Source organism: Periplaneta americana, chromosome 13 (assembly GCF_040183065.1).
Source record: "Periplaneta americana isolate PAMFEO1 chromosome 13, P.americana_PAMFEO1_priV1, whole genome shotgun sequence".
In the NCBI taxonomy this organism is placed as follows: Eukaryota; Metazoa; Arthropoda; class Insecta; order Blattodea; family Blattidae; genus Periplaneta; species Periplaneta americana.
Window position 1 is genome coordinate 23,586,647 of NC_091129.1, and position 21,619 is coordinate 23,608,265.

Genomic DNA, 21,619 nt, shown 5'->3' on the forward strand with positions numbered 1-21,619 from the left:
AAATACACGTCTTACACAGAATACTAACACCACGGAAATCTCCTGGTAAACTGAAGCGATTTCTTACGGCGAACCTGTTTCTCTCCCTCCAAATAGAACCGAAAAGGACAATAAAATAATTTCCACTTCTAGAAGTGGTTTTGACAGGGTAGTCTATTGCAAAATATAAACTACAGTAATGTCATTAAAGCTCACAGTGAAAGGAATACACATCTAAAGTAAAATCAGATAAACTCAAGCGAATTCATACTACGAATCTGTTTCATCCCCTCCAAATAGACTCGTAAAAGGGCAATAAAATAACTTCCGTTTCTACACGTTTTTGTAACATGGTGGCCTACTTATATTAATATTGTTTTCACATAATGGACCGTCACATTATCAGTTATTTTTGAAAGGAACTAAGTCCACTTTTTAAAGTTTTGAGATAATCGTAAAAAACCTGTTTTGTGGATAATCTATCGAAGATTAAACCAACATATATTGTACACACATTTTTCATATCTACAATATATTTTGGTTTAATCTTCGATAGATTATTCACAAATCAGTTTTTTTCGATTATCTCAAAACCTTAAAAAGTGAACTTAGTTCCTTTCAACAATAACCGATTTATTTGTAAAACAAAATGGTTACACACGAAATACGTTGATTTTTTAAATAAAATGTATAGAAAATGAATTAGGCTATATTGTGCACCTCAAAAACCCGAACTGATGAAATATTTTGCTTGTTATTTTTTAATTCAGGAAGTCGAAGTTAGTAAGAATTTGTTAGTTTCATGTCTGGCGCAAAATGACTCTTGACCAGTGTAATCGAACACGTCCATATATGACTATTTCAGCCAATCAGGTTGCTGGGAATGACTTAAAACTGTCATAGTGATCAGTTAATGCTTACATTCTGGAATTTCTGACGAGTTAGAAGACTTTAATGCTTACATCCTCTTTCATTTCGAAATTTTATTGAAATATCTATAAAGATTTTGAGGCGCAATGAATTGGAGAGTATGCCTGCACTGGCTAGAAAACGTAAATTTAATCCTAAACCATGGAAACGTGCTAAAGAAAAACAATTAAAATACTGTAGGAGTCAAAGTAAATCGTTCAGATGTGAGTGGAAGGTAAACCCCTGCCTTCAGTGGTATAGTACTGTAATCCAGAGTTCTGATAAAAATGTAGAGATTCATAATGTTACGAAAATTCTTTATAAACATGTAGACATATGGAAAGTGATTTTTTTGAAGACCCTTTAAATGAACCACAAATTATCTGTGCAGAATTACAGTAAAATAAAAACTAAAAAAAGTCAAAGTGTTATTATTATGAGAATTGGATGGAAAAAACATTCTAAATTCAACGTTTCTAAATTTTAGAGTCAAGTATTAGTTTTAGAATGGAGTCATAACTTCCATAGAATTTTCTCATCATTACCCTGATTCTGAGTTCTGTGTGTCAAAAACGGACACTTAGGCCTACATATTTGTATGTTTCAGAAACGTACAAAAGTCAGTCTTAATTTCAAACGTGGACAGTGTAATATTTATTTACGTTTTAAAGTGCTTTAAACTAATATTTTTAAGTGAAAATCTGAATTATTTTGCTAATAAAGTTACCAATATGACACACAAAAATGTTCATAACCTAAAGTAGAAGTTAACGCAATGAATAAAAAAATATGGCTCTACTGACAATTAATAGAAATGGCTCTTGTCCGTCTTTGTTACTAGACTCCTTAAATGCTATTACAATAATAATGTGAACAATTTTAAAAATGCATAGGACATAGCGCATACATGGAGAGACAGAGTTGACACATCAACAAGAAATATTTTCTATAGGAAAACTAGATTGAAATATACAAGTAAGGTGATACAATGTTTTATTGAGTAAGTGCATTTCTTTACATACACAGAGAGTCATTTTAAGAGTTCTCTTATTAACAAGAGTAACATTTTTTTTTTTTCACTTTCTAAACACCCTTGGCTTATTTATCCTATAAGATTTTGTACAGCATGTGTTATATTGTGAGAGTTCTTCATGTAACTTCTGCCCGAAGTCGATGTGAACTTGCTTGAACATATCCACAACGCGGGCCTAAAACGAGAAAAATAATACTGTTAGGGGAGAGTCGGGTAGTATCTGACATCGGGTAATATCGGACAGTGCGTTTCTTTCATCTACCACCATATGGTAGTACTTGAATGACATGGTTACGTTTCTCTATGCGACATCACAGAAACGTAACCATGTCAATTAGGTACTATCATCGTGTGGTAGATGAAAGAAACTCACTGTCCGATATTACCCGATGTCCGATACTACCCGACTCTCCCCTACTCAGTGGTGAGCAAAATGAACGCAACCCACAAGACAGGATTTATATGGTAACTACACTATGGGAGGGGTTGCACTGTACAGTGCAGTGACGGATTTACAGTCAGTTGCGCCACTACACTCCTACCTACCATATGTAGAGGAGAGTCGGGTAGTATCGGACATCGGGTAATATCGGACATTGCGTTTCTTTCATCTACCACCATATGGTAGTACCTGAATGACATGGTTGCGTTTCTCTATGCGACATCACAGAAACGTAACCATGTCAATCAGGTACTATCATCGTGTAGTAGATGAAAGAAACTCACTGTCCGATATTACCCGATGTCCGATACTACCTGACTCCCCCCTAATTAGAAGAGTTCATTCACGTGATATTTAATTAATCATTTTTCAAAGCAATTTCTTCGAAATTGGGATTTATATCTGTGCATGCTATTTTCAGTTGCGCAAGTAGAAGAGCATCGCTTAAGCGGGATTTGTGGCTGGACTTTATAAATTTCATTTTAGAAAACAGCTGTTCGCACTGTTAGGTTGATGAATACATACCGTCATTTCCCATAACGATGGTCTGGAACACAACTATGGTCCACGATACAACCATTCAAAAATCATTGTAGAAGTAACATAAACCGTTCGTAGATAGCTGCAGTGACTTGAATTCAATCTACAGTACAGCAAAAATATAGATAAACGAGGTACTACGTTATGGAGTACAAAATTTGAATAGTGGTATCGTGGACAATAGTTATGTTCCAGGACCATAGTTATGGGAAATGACGGTATTCATTATTTTTTAAGCAAACTGTCTAAGCAGTGGATATGTAGTACTGGACATCTTTAAAAAAATTTTAACCTCCAGCAGATCTTCACATTCTGCTTTCAAGAAGCTATCATTCTGCAAATCCAGTACCTCTAACTGCAATTCTGGGATATCATTTTTAATTTAAACATGAAAAGGAGTGACAAAAATATTTAAATCTTTCTCCATCCTTTGAAAATCACTGAATCTGTGTTCTTTGAACTCGTGTAACAGGTGATCTATTTTAAGAATGTACATAAATTAAGTTCGCGTCCTGAATATTTGTAACTGATCCTAAACATGAGAAATAAAAGAACCGCCTTTCTTGTAAGTGTGATATCCTCTCGATTCATATGATTCTGCGAAAGACATTGTATCACTATTGAAGCTCCGAAGTATAGCAATCCAGTATAATCCGCCACGTACACGCGCAGTATTTTCGTGGAGTGGGGAAAGGGGAAAGTAGGGGGCAAGTTTGATGCTTCGCTGAGGTTTGACGTCACTGCGGAAATGCCGCAGGAATGCCCACCATTGCTGTTACTGAAGATTTAAAGTTATTGTTATCATCATATCATTGTATTATGGTATTAATAAAGATTGGTCGATAAATTCTGTTATTTTGTCTGATATTTCGTTAATTCAATGAAGCAAACCAAAATCCTTGTCATGTCACCTCTGAAACACAAATCGGTGTATAGTAGTTTGCCCCAATCTCCAATAAAACCTCATAAACACCACATATACGTACTACCAACAGTCATATCACACGTTCTGATAGTTTTCTGGTAATTTAATTGAGCTTAACGTACGTTTCTTTTCACGATAGCACAGGGATGTTCTACTGTCGCTCAAGTTCCCTTCTATCCCAACATACCTCCACCATCATCTCATCGCAGATGTAGTGTAGACCAACCTCTTATAATAATAATAATAATAATAATAATAATAATAATAATAATAATAATAATAATAATAATAATAATACTTACTTACTTACTTACTTACTTACAAATGGCTTTTAAGGAACCCGAAGGTTCATTGCCGCCCTCACATAAGCCCTTCATTGGTCCCTATCCTGTGCAAGATTAATCCAGTCCCTATCATCATACCCCACCTCCCTCAAATCCATTTTAATATTATCCTCCTATCTACGTCTCGGCCTCCCTAAAGGTCTTTTTCCCTCCGGTCTCCCAACTAACACTCTATATGCATTTCTGGATTCGCCCATACGTGCTACATGCCCTGCCCATCTCAAACGTCTGGATTTAATGTTCCTAATTATGTCAGGTGAAGAATACAATGCGTGCAGTTCTGAATAATAATAATAATAATAATAATAATAATAATAATAATAATGATTTATTTTAGCTGGCAGAGTTAAGGCCGTAAGGCCTTCTCTTCCACTCAACCAGCAAAAAGTGTATATACATATGCATGAACTTACAAAGAATCCAACAATTTGATTTAGATGAGAGTTACATGTATACAAAAGTTATTTACAAATTAAACAACAAAATACTATGAACTATTAATTAAACACAGAAATAAACTGTGTAGCAGAATTAAACTAAAATACATAGAATGTTAATATATTTCAAATAATATTAGATAATAGAAAGAGATTATTACGAGACAATTAAAATACAGCACAATCAGGATGATGTCTAAAGAAAAAAGTAACAATGTAGTCAGTGATAGTTTAAATCAGTATGATTGGAGTGAAATGCTAATAAGGTTATCTTTTAAGCTGTTCTTAAAGGTGTTTATTGTCTTGCAGCCCCTAATACTTTGTGACAAGGAATTCCATTGACGCGAGGTGGATATTGTAAAAGATGATGAATAACAAGATGTTCTATGAAGAGGTATACTTAGCGTTCCACAGATAAGTGATCTGGTATTTACGTCGTGGTTAGAGTATAGATAAGAGAAACGGCACACCCTGGATGACTCTGTCGGTAAATTGGTCTACAAAACCCGCATCATATGGGAGAATGACGAACAATCAAGAAACCGCCATTAGCAAAAAAAAAAAATCTATGTTTGAAAGTTGCACCATAGTACAGTTACGCTCCGGGATATTTTTCCTTCACAAATTTCCCATAATACACAATGTCCCTTTCAAACTTCCCACATTTTAATTAATCATTGCTAACAAAGTATGCGGAATTATGAAATGAGACCGGTATTATAAGAAAGAGAAACTCAAAGTATTGTTATTTCATTTGTTTGAAGTTAATTCATCTGTCACATGTTGGGCAGCAATGGCATAAAACAAAATGGCGAATCCGCAGAAACTCAAAGAATTTCGGAAAACGAATTTTGTGTCTTCTCGTTTTAAATTTAACACAAATTTAAAACAATATTTCTTGTTAACTTGCAATTTTCCAATTAATTTTAATGTAATGAGTTTGAAATTTAAATATTTGAAACAATGATTAACTTTACTAATAATAGTAAATAAATGTAATTGATTTCGGTGCTTAATCTGCTAATAATCGTGCTTTAATACTATTGGTGTGATATGAATAATGATCGACAATCCGCAGGTACAAATAAGTTATAATGTCTAAGGAGCGGATTCGTATGTAATTAAATAATCCTTTTGCTTGTGACAAAACACAATTAACAAAGTTAAAAATTCCGAACATGTAGTTTCAAGTTTAAAACCAGAATTTTATTTCACATAATAACACACATTTTTACAAAAAATTTTGTAAATACATAGGCTATTTTCAGGAAATCTATTATAAACACATAAATCGTGGAGTTTTTTTACTTAAATAAGTTTTTAAAAGAACTTTTAAATATTTTAAAACTAAATCAATTATATCACTCGAAGTACGTTATCTTTTTTAAGAATTATTGGTTGTTTCGTGTTTCTAAGCGCTATGTGGTGTATCCGTGATCCATTTTCATAATAGTGTCGCCTCAAATTCTGAGAACTGCTAGGCAGCATATCAGTGTTATTATTAGAGAATAAATTTACATGGACAAGGAGGAGAGATCTTGTAACACATAATTAGGAATGTTTATTGTTGCTGAAGATGATTTCATTCCTTGCTTTGTTTGTGAAACACAACAGATAAGAGCTGGGTATGAACATTATTTAATTTAAACAAATCTCTCGCCTCTCGCTCATGTCTATCAAGTAAGGCAATATATCTTCTTGTGATTCCCTGTTATCGGGCTTCGTCAATCGATATCCTTCAAGATATACTGAAAGATGGTTATTTAAGAAAAGAATTTGGCTTTCCTATTAGCAAATTTAAGCTTTTTGTGTGACACCATAAAAAAACTCGAAATATCCAAAAACCTGTTCTCTGAAACAGGGAGGTGCGTGCCATGGAAATTAAACTAGACTCGCTACCAGGTTCAGAAGCACAAATACTAAGGGACAAATTCCAGAATGTGTTTGGGAAAAACAGTGGATATAAAAAAATGTGTAAAGTTGCTCAAGTATTGGAGGGTGTGCCTTTAGGTGAAATTGATGGTGTATGTGCTTGTGACATTCCTCTCTTTAAATATGCACGTCTGACGTCCTGTGATGTGGAAAGATCGTTTTCACGGTATAAGTCGTTGTTCAGAGATAATCGGCATGCATTTGTGATGGAGAATTTGGAGATGACCTTTGTTGTTCACTGCAATTCTCGGCTAACTACTAGCACTCAAGTGTGTTTGGTGAGTACCTAATAACATTTTTTTCAAGCTAAGTAAGGTATTTTTGTCATATTTAAAAAAATATATATATATATATATATATATATATTTTTATTTTTAGCAAATATTTTCGTACTTTTCAGCACATAAAAAATAAATATATTTAAATTTTTTAACACATAAAAAATCCTCTCCCTAATAATGTCACATCTTCACAATATCAATAATCAGTATTATAATTTTAAATATTAAGCCCGTTCTCAAAGAAGTTGTCACGTAAAATTTTCAAATGATAATTGTGTTAAAAGTTGTGTAATAAAGATGTATAGTCAAAGAATTGTTATTCCATGTGTTAGAAGTAATTCATCTGTTACATGTTGGGAAATAATAGCATAAAACAAAATGGTGACTCCGCAGCAACGCGCACGAACTGTTTCCTGGTATGTAGAGATAATATAAATAATAATTGCAGTGCAAAGAAATTACCGGAGAGAATATGGAGGAAATGCATCTGAAGGGAAAACCATTAAGGCATGTTATGAAAAGTTTCTGGCGACTGGAAGTGTGAACAAACAATCCGGAGGTTCTCGTCGACGTGTTTCAGAAGAGAAGATTGGAGAAATTAAAGAGGGATTTCAGAGAAGTCCTCAAAACTCAATCTGGTTGCCACCACGTTCGCCAGACATCACTCCACTGGACTTCTTCCTGTGGGGCCGTGTATACGATCGTGTATTTGCGACTCCAGTACAAGATCTTCAAGATTTACGAACCCGATACAATTGCAACAGCATCAATGGACATGTCGGACAGAACGTGGAATGAAATCGAATGCAGACCTGATATTGTTCGTGCTACCAATAGTTCACATGTAGAGGTGTGTTAATGTGATGTAATGAAAATTCTTTGAGTTTCTCTTTCTTTCATACTAGTCTCATTTCGTAATACCACATACTTTGTTAGCAATGATTAATTAAAATGTGTGAGGTTTGAAAAGAACACATTGTATACAGAGAAAGAAACATAACTCTGAGATATAGCAGGACCAATATACTTCTTAAATTAATGTATTACAATTACAGCAATTCTTGCTTTGTTTATTTTGTAAATGTATAAATATCCTTTCCATCAATGTAATTAAAAACTTCGTAAAAATCAATAAGGAAAATTAATTAAATTCTTATCAGTTTTCAGAAGATATACAACATGAATTTTAGCTTCAGTTGTAATGGGAGTATATTTTAAAAAGTCGAAGAACTTCTACTTTTTTTTATTTGTCATCCGGAAGCTTTTACAGTTTTGCCTTTTGCTGAACATTTCGTCTGACTTACTGATATCACAGTAAAAGGGGAGTCTTGCTTTGAGAGGAATCTCAGAGGAATGAATATACATGTATTTTCCCAAAAGAGGTCAGCATCTCCGGGTAAAATATAGTGGTATTGATGCACATTAAGTCGAATTTTCAGACCACACACGGAACGAAAATTAAAAATTATTTTTTTTTCTGAAATAGTACTGAAGTATGAAGTAAGAACGATGTATAGTGTAATGTAATATAGTGATATTTGTTTCGATATAATAATAAAATAATAATTTAAGGCACAATGACGCTTGGAAACAATGATTTCGAAGTATATTTGCTTGCTGTTTGTTTTAACAATATGTAACTTCACAAGCTTGAAATCGAGACACTGATTCTGTAGTGCCGAATCCTAGATTTTAAAGCTAATGCTCATTTTGAAAGTCATTGAATGTGTTTTGGCTATTATTTCAATGCCATCCTTGTGCGTATAATGCATAGGATAAACATTTCATTATGTTATAATATGATAATTTAACAAAACTATTTTTGATTTTCAATTGACTATTAGGCCTACACTTTTACTACGTCAGTATACTTTTGACCAATAATACGGTACGGAATGACGTGTTCCAACCAATCATGGCTGCTTGTCCTACAATTTTTGTCACCCCCTAGCGTTTGTTCCTTTGTTTGCCAACATCGTACTTTCTATAATTATTGTACCTTTTAAAATTACTTATGTTTATTTCATCATCCTTAATTAAAATTTTTCTATCATTTATATAGTGTATATTATTTAGGTTATGTTATAGCTTCTGCTGTATGAGATTATGGATAGTCACGTATCAGAGATTGTTTAATATACAGGGATTTCATTTCAAAACTTCACACTCTAAATAACTAATTATTAAATTTAATTCAATTTAAACAAGAAACACGTCAATTTAGATATTGAGGGGGAAGTCTGAAACAAAGTTTAATTGCATTTTAGATTTCACCATCCACCCCCAGCCATCCCCATTTGAAATTTCAAATGGCACCCTATATTTTTATACTTAAATATGAAAAAGCATTCAGTTGTTTATACACCTCATTCATTTGTTTTCGCATCTTTTGTTTTCTATCGTCGTCTGGCAACCTGTACTTTTGTTAGTATCAGTTGATTGTAGGATGAAAACACAGCTTATTTTGTGTAATATCCTAAATTTAATCAATAAGAATGATTTATGTTCTCTTGAAGGATACAGGCCTAAACCCTTTTAAAAAAATTAATACACAAACACAACTATTACATGAAACGGTCAATAAGTTTTAGTAGCTTTATTCTCTTCACCTCTAATCAACAATAATAACAATCCAGGTTGTCATTGTTCTAAAACTTCGACACTGTTTTTTTTTTTTCAAAACATACATGTAGGTTTTAAACTTAAGCTGTCATTCTACCCAGCGCAGCGTCTGAATTGTGTTCATACCAAAGACGTTTTGCACAAATCTCTGTAAATATTAGGCACTATAATCTTCCAGCCACAACATCTTTGCTAAACAGAACTAGGAACAGGGCGTGATATCGCACTAAATTACTATTGAGTTAGATTAACACTGTCTACAATACTCTTGGTGTGGCAGAAGAATACTAAAGAATGCATCCGGTACTATATAGCTACTGTACTGCAGGTTCTCAGTTTGGTTACAATAGACAAGCTTGTGTTTTCGCCTCCCAATCACAATGCTAGAATCCACCTGCTAGCGGAGTGACCCCTCTCATCCAGGCAGAGGAAGTCTGTGTCAGAAAGACTATAGATTTCTTGTGGTTTTCTGAGATCATATTACGTCATTGTTTTGTTGTCAATAAATATAGGATATAAGATAAAAATTGATAGCACTTTCTTTTGGGCTAAAGCAAGGAGATGCATTATCACGTTTACTTTTTAACTTCGCTCTAGAATATGCCATTAGGCAAGATCAGGATAAAAGAGAGTCTTTGGAATTGAACGGGTTACATCAGCTTCTTGTCCATGCGGTTGACGTGAATATGTTAGGAGAAAATCCACAAACGATTAGGGGAAACACGGGAATTCTACTTGAAGCAAGTAAAGAGATAGGTTTAGAAGTAAATCCCGAAAAGACTAAGTATATGATTGTCTCGTGACCAGAATATTGTAAGAAATGGAACTATAAAAATTGGAGATTTATCCTTCGAAGAGGTGGAAAAATTCAAATTCTTGGAGGAACAGTAACAATTAATATTATTAATAATCATAATAATAATAATAATAATAATTTATTTTAGCTGGCAGAGTTAAGGCCGTAAGGCCTTCTCTTCGACTCAACCAGCAAAAAGTGTATATAGACTACATATGCATGAACTTACAAAGAATTCAACAATTTGATTTAGATGAGAGTTACATGTATACAAGAGTTATTTACGAATTAAACAAGAAAATACTATGAACTATTAATTAAACACTGAAATAAACTGTGTAGCAGAATTAAGCTAAAATACATAGAATGTTAATATATTTCAAATAATATTAGATAATAGAAAGAGATTATTATGAGACAATTTTGAAAATACAGCACTATCAGGATGATGTCTAAACAAAGAAGTAACAATGTAGTCAGTGATAGTTTAAAACAGTATGATTGGAGTGAAATGCTAAGAAGGTTATCTTTTAAGCTGTTTTTAAAGGTGTTTATTGTCTTGCAGACCCTAATACTTTGTGACAAGGAATTCCATTGACGCGAGGTGGATACTGTAAAAGATGATGAATAACAAGATGTTCTATGAAGAGGTATAATTAGCGCGCCACAGATAAGTGATCTGGTATTTACGTCGTGGTTAGAGTATAGATAAGAGAAACGAGACGAAAGGTAATTTGGTGTTGAGGTATGCAGAATTCGAAAGATTAAAGACAAAGAGTGTAAAGTTCTGCGTTCTTTAAGTCGGAGTCACGAAAGACTTGCGAAGGACGGTGATATGTGATCATATCGTCGGATGTTGCACACGTATCTGAAGCACATATTCTGAGCTCACTGTAACTTGACTGACAGTTCAGAAATTAGGTCACTTAACTGATACTCGGGAGGAAATTAAACGAGGAATAAATATGGGAAATGGGTGTTATTATTCGGTTGAGAAGCTTTTATCATCTAATCTGCTGGCAAAAAATCAGAAAGTCAGAATTTATAAACCAGTTATATTACCGGTTGTTATGTATTTGTAAAACTTGGACTCTCACTTTGAGAGAGAAACAGAGATTAAGGGTGTTTGATAATAAGGTTCTTAGGAAAATATTTGGGGCTAAAAGGGATGAAGGTATAGGAGAATGGAGAAAGTTACACAACACAGAACTGCACGCATTCTATTCTTCACATGACATAATTGAGAACATTAAATCCAGACGTTTGAGATTGGTAGGGCATGTAGCAAGTATGGGCGAATCCAGAAATGCATGTAGAATGTTAGTTGTGAGGCCGAGGGAAGATGATATTAAAATGGAGTTGAGGGAGGTGGGATATGATGATAGAAACTGGATGAATCTTGCACATGATAGGGACCGATGGCGGGCTTATGTGAGGGCGACAATGAACCTGCGGGTTCCTTAAAGCCATTTGTAAGTAAGTAGGTACTTTCTTTTTACTATCAGGAGACTGCAATGCGTGTCTTACAACCAATTCTGCCTTATACTGAACACCTGTGGAATCATAAATACCCAATGACGTTTGCACGAATGTATTGCAATAGTAACATTACATAGTATTAGAAAGGCCTCGTGTAAAATGCAGGAGCACATAATCTCATCCTCATTTTGATTATATTCCATTTACAATTTTTGCTTACCTGAATATTTGGCGAAGCATTTTTAACGTCGGCTGCAATATTCGCCACCAGTCGTTGCCTCTCATCTTCCAGCATGTTTAACCACAAGGTTCTTGGTTGACTGAAATTGTCGTTGTCGCGTGAATCATATCTGAAAGTAACAACTTTAATGAACCAAAACGAAAATTTCAGTAAAATGAGTACATTTGGCTTCTTAAAAGTTACAAATTTGCTCAACAGGCGTTTACTTAAAAAAAAAAAGGCACCCAGCCTTTATTCCTTTACGATTACTTATTCTTCGATAATTTTACGAAATAATATAAAGTCACTAACAGACATTTTGCATAATGACAATACAGTAGAATCCCATCCGGGTCTGTTAAGATTATCGAAATTTGGGATTACGTTTGGTTTGTTTGGCTATAGTTGAATCTGTTATCCAATATGGTTTAACTGGATGGGGAGGCATTACAAAAACTGATCTTCTTCCTCTAATAATGTTGCAAAAACGTATAATCAAAATTTGTTTGAAAAGGCGACTGGATTATCCAACAAATTTGATCCATTCCGAATTGAATGTTTCTAGAATTGACCAAATTTATAAATACTCTTTAATGAAATTCTATCATGAAAATAGAATGAAATTTGTAGCTCAGCCACATGATCATAATACAAGACGAAATGAAATTCTTGAATTACTTGAACCTAAATGTTTCACATCTGCTGCTTTACTACACAGTACAAATTATGGTCCACGTCTATATAATTCGATAATAAAATTTCATCCAGAATTGACTACTTTAAGCAATGAAATATTCAGATCTATAATTAAAAAAATTATATGACAGACTTCCCTGTATTTATATTATGTACCATGTATTGTAAAACAAGTTTATTTCTATCATAAGTATATTTTTTCTATCTTATCTTGGTTACTATATCAACATGACCTGTACTAATTATACTACTAATAATAATTTAATATTAATCCACCAATCTCAACATCGTCTATTTTTTCACTCAGTTATTACTAGTATTATTATTTACTAAATTTATTATCATCTTTATGTGACCTTTTTTCTTAAGTATTTTGTCTACAAAGTATGTATATCTATGTAACGGAACTGTCCCCGAACACGAGGTTTGCTCTTTCGGGGTATTTTAATGTAACGTTTTTATGTATGTTATTATTAAATAAATAAGTAAAATAAATAAATAAATAAATAAGCGGACGAGAGGAAAGATACCAGTAAAGCTACGCCTTATCCCGTCTCCAGTCTTCACTGTTCACTATTTTGTTCAGTTTCGAGTTCACAAGGAGTTGACAGATTTACATAATGGTATAGAAAACAAGGACTAATTGATTCATTACGTGCTCAGTAATAAAGTAAGTTTTACTGTATATTATACATTTTGAGTTTCTAAATACTGCAGCATTAAATTGAATTCTACGGTGTGTGCACAAAGTCCATATGGGCTATTCCATATGAAATCGATCAGTAAAAAACCTCGCATTTTTATACTCTAATTTCTTCCCTACTTATACAAGATGCTGAGGGGAGTGCATTTTCAAAAATATACTATCGAAAGTCAAACGGTTTTCGTATTATTGAGCGACAAATTTAGAGTATTTTATAAAAACAAGCCTCTTTCAGCGCTCAGAACTCTGGAACCATTTACTGCAGAACATTGAACGAGAGCTTATTTTGAAGCTGACATTTGATAGGTTATGTTAAGAAGTAATCCTTAATTTTATTGTACACAGAGAACAGATAATCTGATTTTACTTGTTTTTAGGCTTTTTGATCATTTGTAAAAATGTAAAAAATTATTGAGAAAAAAACCTTGCATTATTAAGAGGGATTCGACATTGTTTGCTTAGTGGTACGGCAATGAGTTTCGAGGGTATTAAATAGATTATTTTCACACGCCTAGACTTGAACGGCGCAGTACCGCTCGCACTGGCCGAGAGCTGAAGATAAGCGAGCCTTGGGTGTCGTTTTACTCCTGTGTTTATGAAAACTTGTGATAAAGCTAGCATAGCTATGACTGCTAGACGACACATCACTTGTTTGTCTCTTGGCCTTGATTGTCTCGGCTAAGCTCCCGTCTCACAGTCAGCTGGTTTGTTCACGCGCGTACTATTTATTTTTTTATTAGATATTTTCAATACTTTCTTATCAACATACCATCAGTAAAAAATATGTGTTTATTTGTACTTTCAATCGGAATCTAACTATATATTTTAAAAATATTTTTTCCTAGCCAAAGGCGTCTTAATGAGGAAAAATCTAAATTTCTTCATTTCCATGAAAAGTAAGAAAATCTGTTTATATGTCAATACAAACTTTAATTTCTCAGCATCAAAATAAACCATGATTTTGATCATTGGGTGAAAGGGTTTCGGAGCTACAACAGTTTAAAGTTGCTAATTTTATGAAAATACGATAAATTTATAGTACATTATGCAACGAGCCTATAATGATAGTAATTAAGAAGCGAGTATGGATGTTTATGAAACTCGCTTGCGCTCGTTTCATAAACATCCATACTCGCTTCTTAATTACCATTATAGGCGAGTTTCATACGACTTTTCATGCTCGACCATATTTCTAACTTGAAATTATTCAGATGTATACATTCTATTTGTATCTGACAAAATCGGAAGTGACCTTGTTCTAGGTCGTGAATTGTGAGATTTGCGGAGACGCGAAAGTATTGATTTTTTCCGAGAAACAATAATGTCATTGACCTTGATGTAATGTAACATGAACTATTTTTGATATAACACATGGGACACACTCACGGACAGGAGAACGCGAATTCGATTATGCGCACTGTTCAAAACATACAGAGGTGAGAAATAAAAAATAGGTTGCAGCCGCCAAATTACTCCTCAAGGAACGACCACTCATATAAATTGAGGGAAAGAAGGCAGAGGACGGACACTCAATCGTACTATCAGGGACTGGAATGCTTTACCTGCAGACTTACTAAAGGCTTTACCAACAACCAAAAATGTATTTAAAATAGGCTTAAGGACCTTAGTAATAGACGGTAATTATACACAGTACTTAAAGGGTGTAAATGATATGTTGTTATTGAAGTGTTGTATCAGTGAAGAATTATGTTGTGTCAGTGAAGTGTGTTGTATCAGTGATGAAGTATGTCGTGTCAGTGAAGTGTGCTGTGTAAGTGAAACGTGTTCCTGTCAGTGAAGCTTTATAGTTAATAATGGTAGTGCATAGTATTTGAACAGTGAAATGTTTTTGAAGTGTTAGTGAAATCAGGATAGAATCAGTGAAATGTGTCGTAGTTCCATTGCAGTGAGTTAGTTGACAGCGAAATGAGTGTAATTTGAAAGGTACTTGTGCAGATATGAACATATCATACTCGTGGGTTTTAGTTCGTTCTTAGTTTTAAGATACAAATTAGATTTATTTCAAATGTTATTTTAAGTGATTGTTTCATTTAATTTAGTATATTCCCTGTTGTTTTTGTTATTGTTGTTATTATTATTATTATTATTAATTATTGTTAGTATTATTTATTAGTATTATTATTAATTGTATTCTTAATTAATAAATTTATTATTGTCATTATTGAGTGTAATTAGTTACCACTGCCACCGGGTATATACCCACTGCAGTGTGAATAAATACATACATACATAACCTGGAAATTGATTTAGAATTGAAAAACGAGATAACAAATTGAATTTATTTGAATATTATTTACAATTAACGCTAATTATTATAGTAACAGAACATAACCTTCTGCGACAGTATTGGATTTCCAGTCTCCGTGACTTTTCGCTAATTCTCTTTCGATTGCATATCCGAGAATAATCGATACTTGCTGTTTTATAACGGTACAAAGCTGACTTGTCATTGGCTGAACACCTGTAAGCTGAGTAGTCATTGGCTGAAAACACCTGTACTTTAATTAGTAGGTGTACTTTAATGACATGCATTAAAGGACTGCTACCAGGTGTATAATTACTACATTTCGGCATGGTCGAGCATAAAATATTTTTAATTTAAACACTACGAAGTTCTGATGCCTCAAACTTTTCACAAAGCATTGTATCACATTTCTCTACGTACAAAAAAAGTTTCGTTGTATTTAGAAATTGTAAGGTCAATTTTCCCTATATTTCATTCGATTTGAGATGGAATAGCTCGTATACACGTTACATTACAAAATCTGTATACACATTACAAAAGACGCAACGTATCTCTTAAGAATCCAAAACATTCGTGTGTGTACCTCCGTGGTCTCTGCACAGTCGAATGCTCCGCTATGTTCTCTTGTTCATGTTATCCAAAATTCTTGGGGTCAATGTCTGGAAAGTTGTTTGCACCGCACTTTTCAGTTCGTCAGCGGGAGCTGCGATAAAACGCGCATTCTTCAGAAAACATTACCTTTGCCTGCTGAATCACTGTTGGAAATTGTTTCAGCATCCGACCACAAGCGTCCAAACGTCTCTCCAAATCACGATCTGATAATCAGTGTTGCCATATTTAGCGATAAGTCGCTAAATCTAGGGAATTTTGAATCAGTCTCGACGACAAACTTTGTAAAATACGATTAGCGACTTTTCTGCTGATTTTTATATTCTTCCATTTTTTTCCTTTCTTTTAAGTTAAAACATTCAACTGAAGTCATGCACTTCTTAGTTTTAGAAGAGGCATGGGTGGATGACTGAGTTGTCTAATGATTCATACGTGGAAGCCCTGATCTCATATTTGTGATCAGGGGTGAAAGATGCCGATTCAGTGATTCTCACGGGTTAGGTCTCTCTCTCAATGCTACTGCTCCAACACCCATAAACGGCCGCAACTTTGTCACGTGACAAGTCGTGAGCTCCAGCTAATTCTTGGTTCTTCCTCGCAACGCGGAGATTTTCCACTCCGAACCGACCCGGGCAATTGAATTTTTGGAATTTTGTGCCGACAGTTCGTGTGAAGTAAGTGAGGCTGTAGTTTTTGCTGGTTTTAATATACAGGGACATCATTTTATTTTTACTAACATTTTTAATATTAACCTGGCTATACCTTTAGAGAACCGGAAACACAGTTTTCTAGCCCCTTCCACGACTGTAGTTCGATGATACTGGCGTAAAACACAAACAAATCACTCTACTAGGTATAGGAGGGAGGAAAAGCAGTTCATCCATTTACGTAATCTAGAAAATATCGCGATTTTGAGTTCGATAATTTTCATTAGGTTTTTGTTTAATCAAAATACAGTACTGTATTAAGAATAAGTGTTTTTACTCACGACCTGAGTTATCCACGCTAACGTATTCATTATGCAGTGTATATTATACTGTCTACAGCACATTAGCGTACAATATAGAGAATGAAGTTAAATTTTAAAATAAATAACATATGGATATTTAAACACATTTTTGAAAATGGTGTCCGTTCATTTCGATACAGGCTTCAGTTCTTTTGTGCATATTATCGCACTATATACTATTGCATCTAATTCCAATTGCCAGTTTCGTCCTTCGTACTAGTAACTCATGTTGAAATAATTCTGTACTTACTCTATAAAAGAATACCTTACGTCTGTAAATTTAATCTTTACTTCTGCCGGACCCGCACAGATAAAATTACTCAGACATGCTATCTATTGTCCGTCCAAGGGGTTATGCCGCAGGATCGTAGAAAGAGGGGAAATCAAGTGACAGTTAATTACTTAACGAGGCCCTTTTAATTAAGTTATTTTAAATAGCTGTATAATATTACGTAAACGTCCAATTCCTAACAGAAATTAATGTTTTCAGAAAAGATCTAAGACAGCCCAGCTTTTACAGAGGGGGGAGCAGAAGCAGGTGGGGGAAATCGGGATGCGACGTAGGTAAACGGACACCTGTGCGAAAATATGATTCAATATTGAAAGCTCTTTCGTCACTGGAAAACGCGAACATATTTCTGGAACGTACTATACTCAGTAACTCAGTACTGCTTACTACATGCGGCCTTGATTCTGTGTGGAGGACGGTTCATTAGTAGAAGGGGTGGGAGTGAAGTACATTAAAAAACTCAGGTACAATAAAAATTGAAGTAAAAATAAAATGATGTGCCTGTACTTTAATATACAAGGTTTAAAAAATATTAGGTTTCATAAAATAAAAATTGTGGTCAAACGCTTGGGTGAAAATTTCCACACTTACAATTTGCCAGATAGTGTAGTGTCAATGATTGGATCAAGTGCAGTGTATTCACAATCAGCTGTTCCTACAACTTCCACCTCAACATCACAGCCGTCAACAACACAACCAGACTCCGCAAAAGAGGGTGACGAGGAGGAAATTATATTTTTCTCCGCATATGTATCTTTTTCTTATGTTTATTTAGTGGTAGTTATTAATTTTTAGCGACATTTCTGGGGATTTTGTTAACAAACTTTGGAGAGATTTAGCTACTTTTTGTTGAAAAGTTAGCGAGATTGTAGGGCGATATGTTGGCAACAGTGCTGATAATTCACCAACATTAGACGGACGCCAACACTTCAATTTCAGTTCCAATTTCATGTATTTCCGCATGGTTGATTCTGGTATTCTCAACTCAGCATCACGTTTCCGAGTGGATTTGACCGAAGATTGTTGGACAGATTGTGCCATGTCTGCACAACTTTCAAGCCTTGTGGATGGCCTTCCACTTCGCGAACACTGCCCGTTGTGAAAGCTTTCCATTCCCACACCAACAAAGTCTTCCTTGTCGGTGTTGCCTTCTCAAGCCGCGCAACGAAATCGTCCGTCACATGTTTCATTGACTGCCATTAACTTGGCGCTCATGGACCTACACAACGACCATCAAACGTTCCTCAATCGTGTATTCATTTGTGTCAGCCATTCCTTCAACTAATTATCTGAGAAAGGCAATAAAAACGTAAAAAAGGCACAAAAATCTTTGAGAAAAGCATTATAAGTTTTAAAAAAGGGATAATATATTTTAGCAATAAATTTAAATTATATTAACATAAACTCACATATTTACTTCGTAGGTGACACATGTTACTTATAAAATACTTTATGCTCGACCATGCCGAAACGTAGTAATTATACACCTCGTAGCAGACCTTTAATGCATGTCATTAAAGTACACCTACTCATTAAAGGTCAGGTCTTTCAGCCAATGACGACTCAGGTTACAGCCAATGACAGGTCAGCTTTCTACCGTTATAAAACCGCAAGTACCGATTATTCTCGGATATGCAATCGAAAGAAAATTAGCGAAAAGTCACGGAGGCTGGAAATCCAATACTGTCGCAGAAGGTTATGTTGTGTTACTATAATAATTAGCGTTAATTGTAAATAATAATCAAATAAATTCAATTTGTCATCTCGTTTTTCTATGTCTAATTTAATTTCAATGTTATCTCTGTAGGTTCTTATGGCCTATCATGGTCAATGTGGACATCTGTTCCTCGGAAAAAATCAATACTTTCGCGTCTGCGCACATCTCACAACATACGGGACATTGCTAAAAAATTAATAATATCAAGTTAGAAATATGGTCGAGCATAAAAAGTCGTATGAAACTCGCCTATAATGGTAATTAAGAAGCTCGTATGAAAATTATGAAACTCGCTTGCGCTCGTTTCATAAATATCCACTCACTTCTTAATTACCTTCATTATAGGCTCGTTGTATAATGTACTATTTTACGTGATTAACTGTTTTCACAAACCTTACATAACAAACTTTCCATAGGTTGAAAACACGTGGGCACCAAATTCACTAACGTAAGCATGAAGTTTAGCCTACTTTTCTGTGGTTCACTGAATTTAGGCATTATGCCTATAGCTAACCTTCTGTCACCTGACAATAATTTACTGTTCCTCACTCAAATTTCTTTCTCCTACAATAATAAACACGTGTAACACAAAATTGTAACAGTAAGCTTTGAAAATATGAAAGCAAAGAATTGAAAATGCTACGTGACAACTTCTATGAGAACGAGCTTAATATTTAAAATTATAAAGCTGATTGTTGGTATCGTGAAGGTATGACAATATTATATTTGTAACTGTGGATTGTCGGTCATTATTCATATTTCACTAATACTATTAAAAAACGATTATTACAGTCGCGACGCTGTTATTCCCGGCGTGGCTCCTCCTCTTTGCTTACTTCTCAGGAAATGAAGGCTCTATAAAGTCTAGTTAGGTAGTATCGTTCCCCATTTTTGTTCTTTCGTTGCCGAGCTACCAGACGAGTAATCTATTTGCCGCACCGTTAAACATTATCATGTCGTAGCTCCTATGATAATAAATCAAACGCACTGTAACTGAGCAAATAATTGAGCGGAAAATAACGTCCTCGTGTGCTTTCTGCGAACGCCAACAAAAGAGCCAAAATGGCGGGCGAACGTTAGGAAATGCATAACGTCATCATCAGCGAATCACAAGACGCACACGTTTAAATGTAGCGACCTGCAACGTGATTGGCTGCAGGAAATAAGAGCGACGAGACTATAGCACATTAAGCACCGAAATAAATTACTTTTATTTATTGCTTTATAATAACAATATATGTATTTATTAGTATGAAATATCTTTAAAAGGCAAAATAAAAACTCTCACCATCACTTTAATTTACTCCAAATCACATTTACTTCCACCCAGTAAGAAAGGCGTTTTGCCAAACATGCAGGCTCTACTCATAAGTAACACCAATAAAGCATCACTCATGAGGCAACTAGGCCAGAAGATAATGGGGTAGGGTGGCCAGTTCCTTTCTCCCTCCAATGCATACATCGCCCACTAGCTATATATTACACTAATCAAACTTCAGATGCATACAAACAATTATTCTTCCTCCGACACATACCGCCAAGTGAGATGTATTACCTGATAATAGATGTACAACAGTGGACCGACCCTTGTAGCTGATTTCAGAGCCTTGTTCACTCCAGAGCACGATAGACTGGTAACTAAAACTTTTTTGGTTCCAATCCTGCCTGGGAAGGAAACTTTTTTTTTTGTTCCTTATTCAAATTTATTCCCAATAATTTTCGATTGCTGATAAAAATTCACGTTCTGGGAATAATAAGTTAATTAAGTAGTGAAATATTTCTGCAATCTAAAAGTATTGGGAATAAATTTGAATAAGGAACAAAAAAAAGTTTCCTTCCCAGGCAGGATTCGAACCACGAAAGTCTTAGTACCAGTCTATCGTGCTCTGGAGTGAAGGCTCTGAAATCAGCTACAAGGGCCGGTCCGGTTTTTTTTTTTTTTTGCCACTACTGTACATATCAGTCAGAACCTTAATCAGAGGTATTAATGTAAGCAATGTAATTTAATTTAATGAAAGTGTATACTTTGTAATGCGTTTACGGACTTTGTGTGCATACTGTAGTTCAAACACTCCATTTTTGATTTCCTCTTCTCTATCCTTAATTTTTTTTTTTTACATGTTCTGATTATCCAGAATTTCAGATTACTATTCTTTTATTCTTATTTATTTTAACTCGTTTACCATTTTATTCTATTTTTCTAATCTTGATTCTTCTAATCTTACTGTGTGGATGAAATTCATAGCTTCTGTCTGTATGTTGTTAGCGTAGTTAAGCGCCACCTCTTGGACAGGAGGGACAAACGCAAGACAAGGAACGTGAACACAATCTCTATGGAAGAGAAATAAATCTCAACTTCCTTGCCGTGAATTGTATTCTACTCGGGTAGAT

General features: G+C 34.5%; 1 protein-coding gene across 1 annotated transcript in view; it reads right to left on the bottom strand.

The window, feature by feature from the left end:
- Nucleotides 1–1,874: 1,874 nt before the first annotated feature.
- LOC138712642 (catalase-like) overlaps nucleotides 1,875–21,619 on the bottom strand; it is a 95,021-nt gene continuing 75,276 nt past the window's right edge. The window contains exons 11-12 of the mRNA XM_069844610.1: nucleotides 11,940–12,069; nucleotides 1,875–2,096 (exon numbers count right to left, since the gene is read on the bottom strand). Of these exons, the coding sequence (XP_069700711.1) occupies nucleotides 1,965–2,096; nucleotides 11,940–12,069 (262 nt within the window). The 3' untranslated portion in view covers nucleotides 1,875–1,964. The remainder of the gene's footprint in view (nucleotides 2,097–11,939; nucleotides 12,070–21,619) is intronic.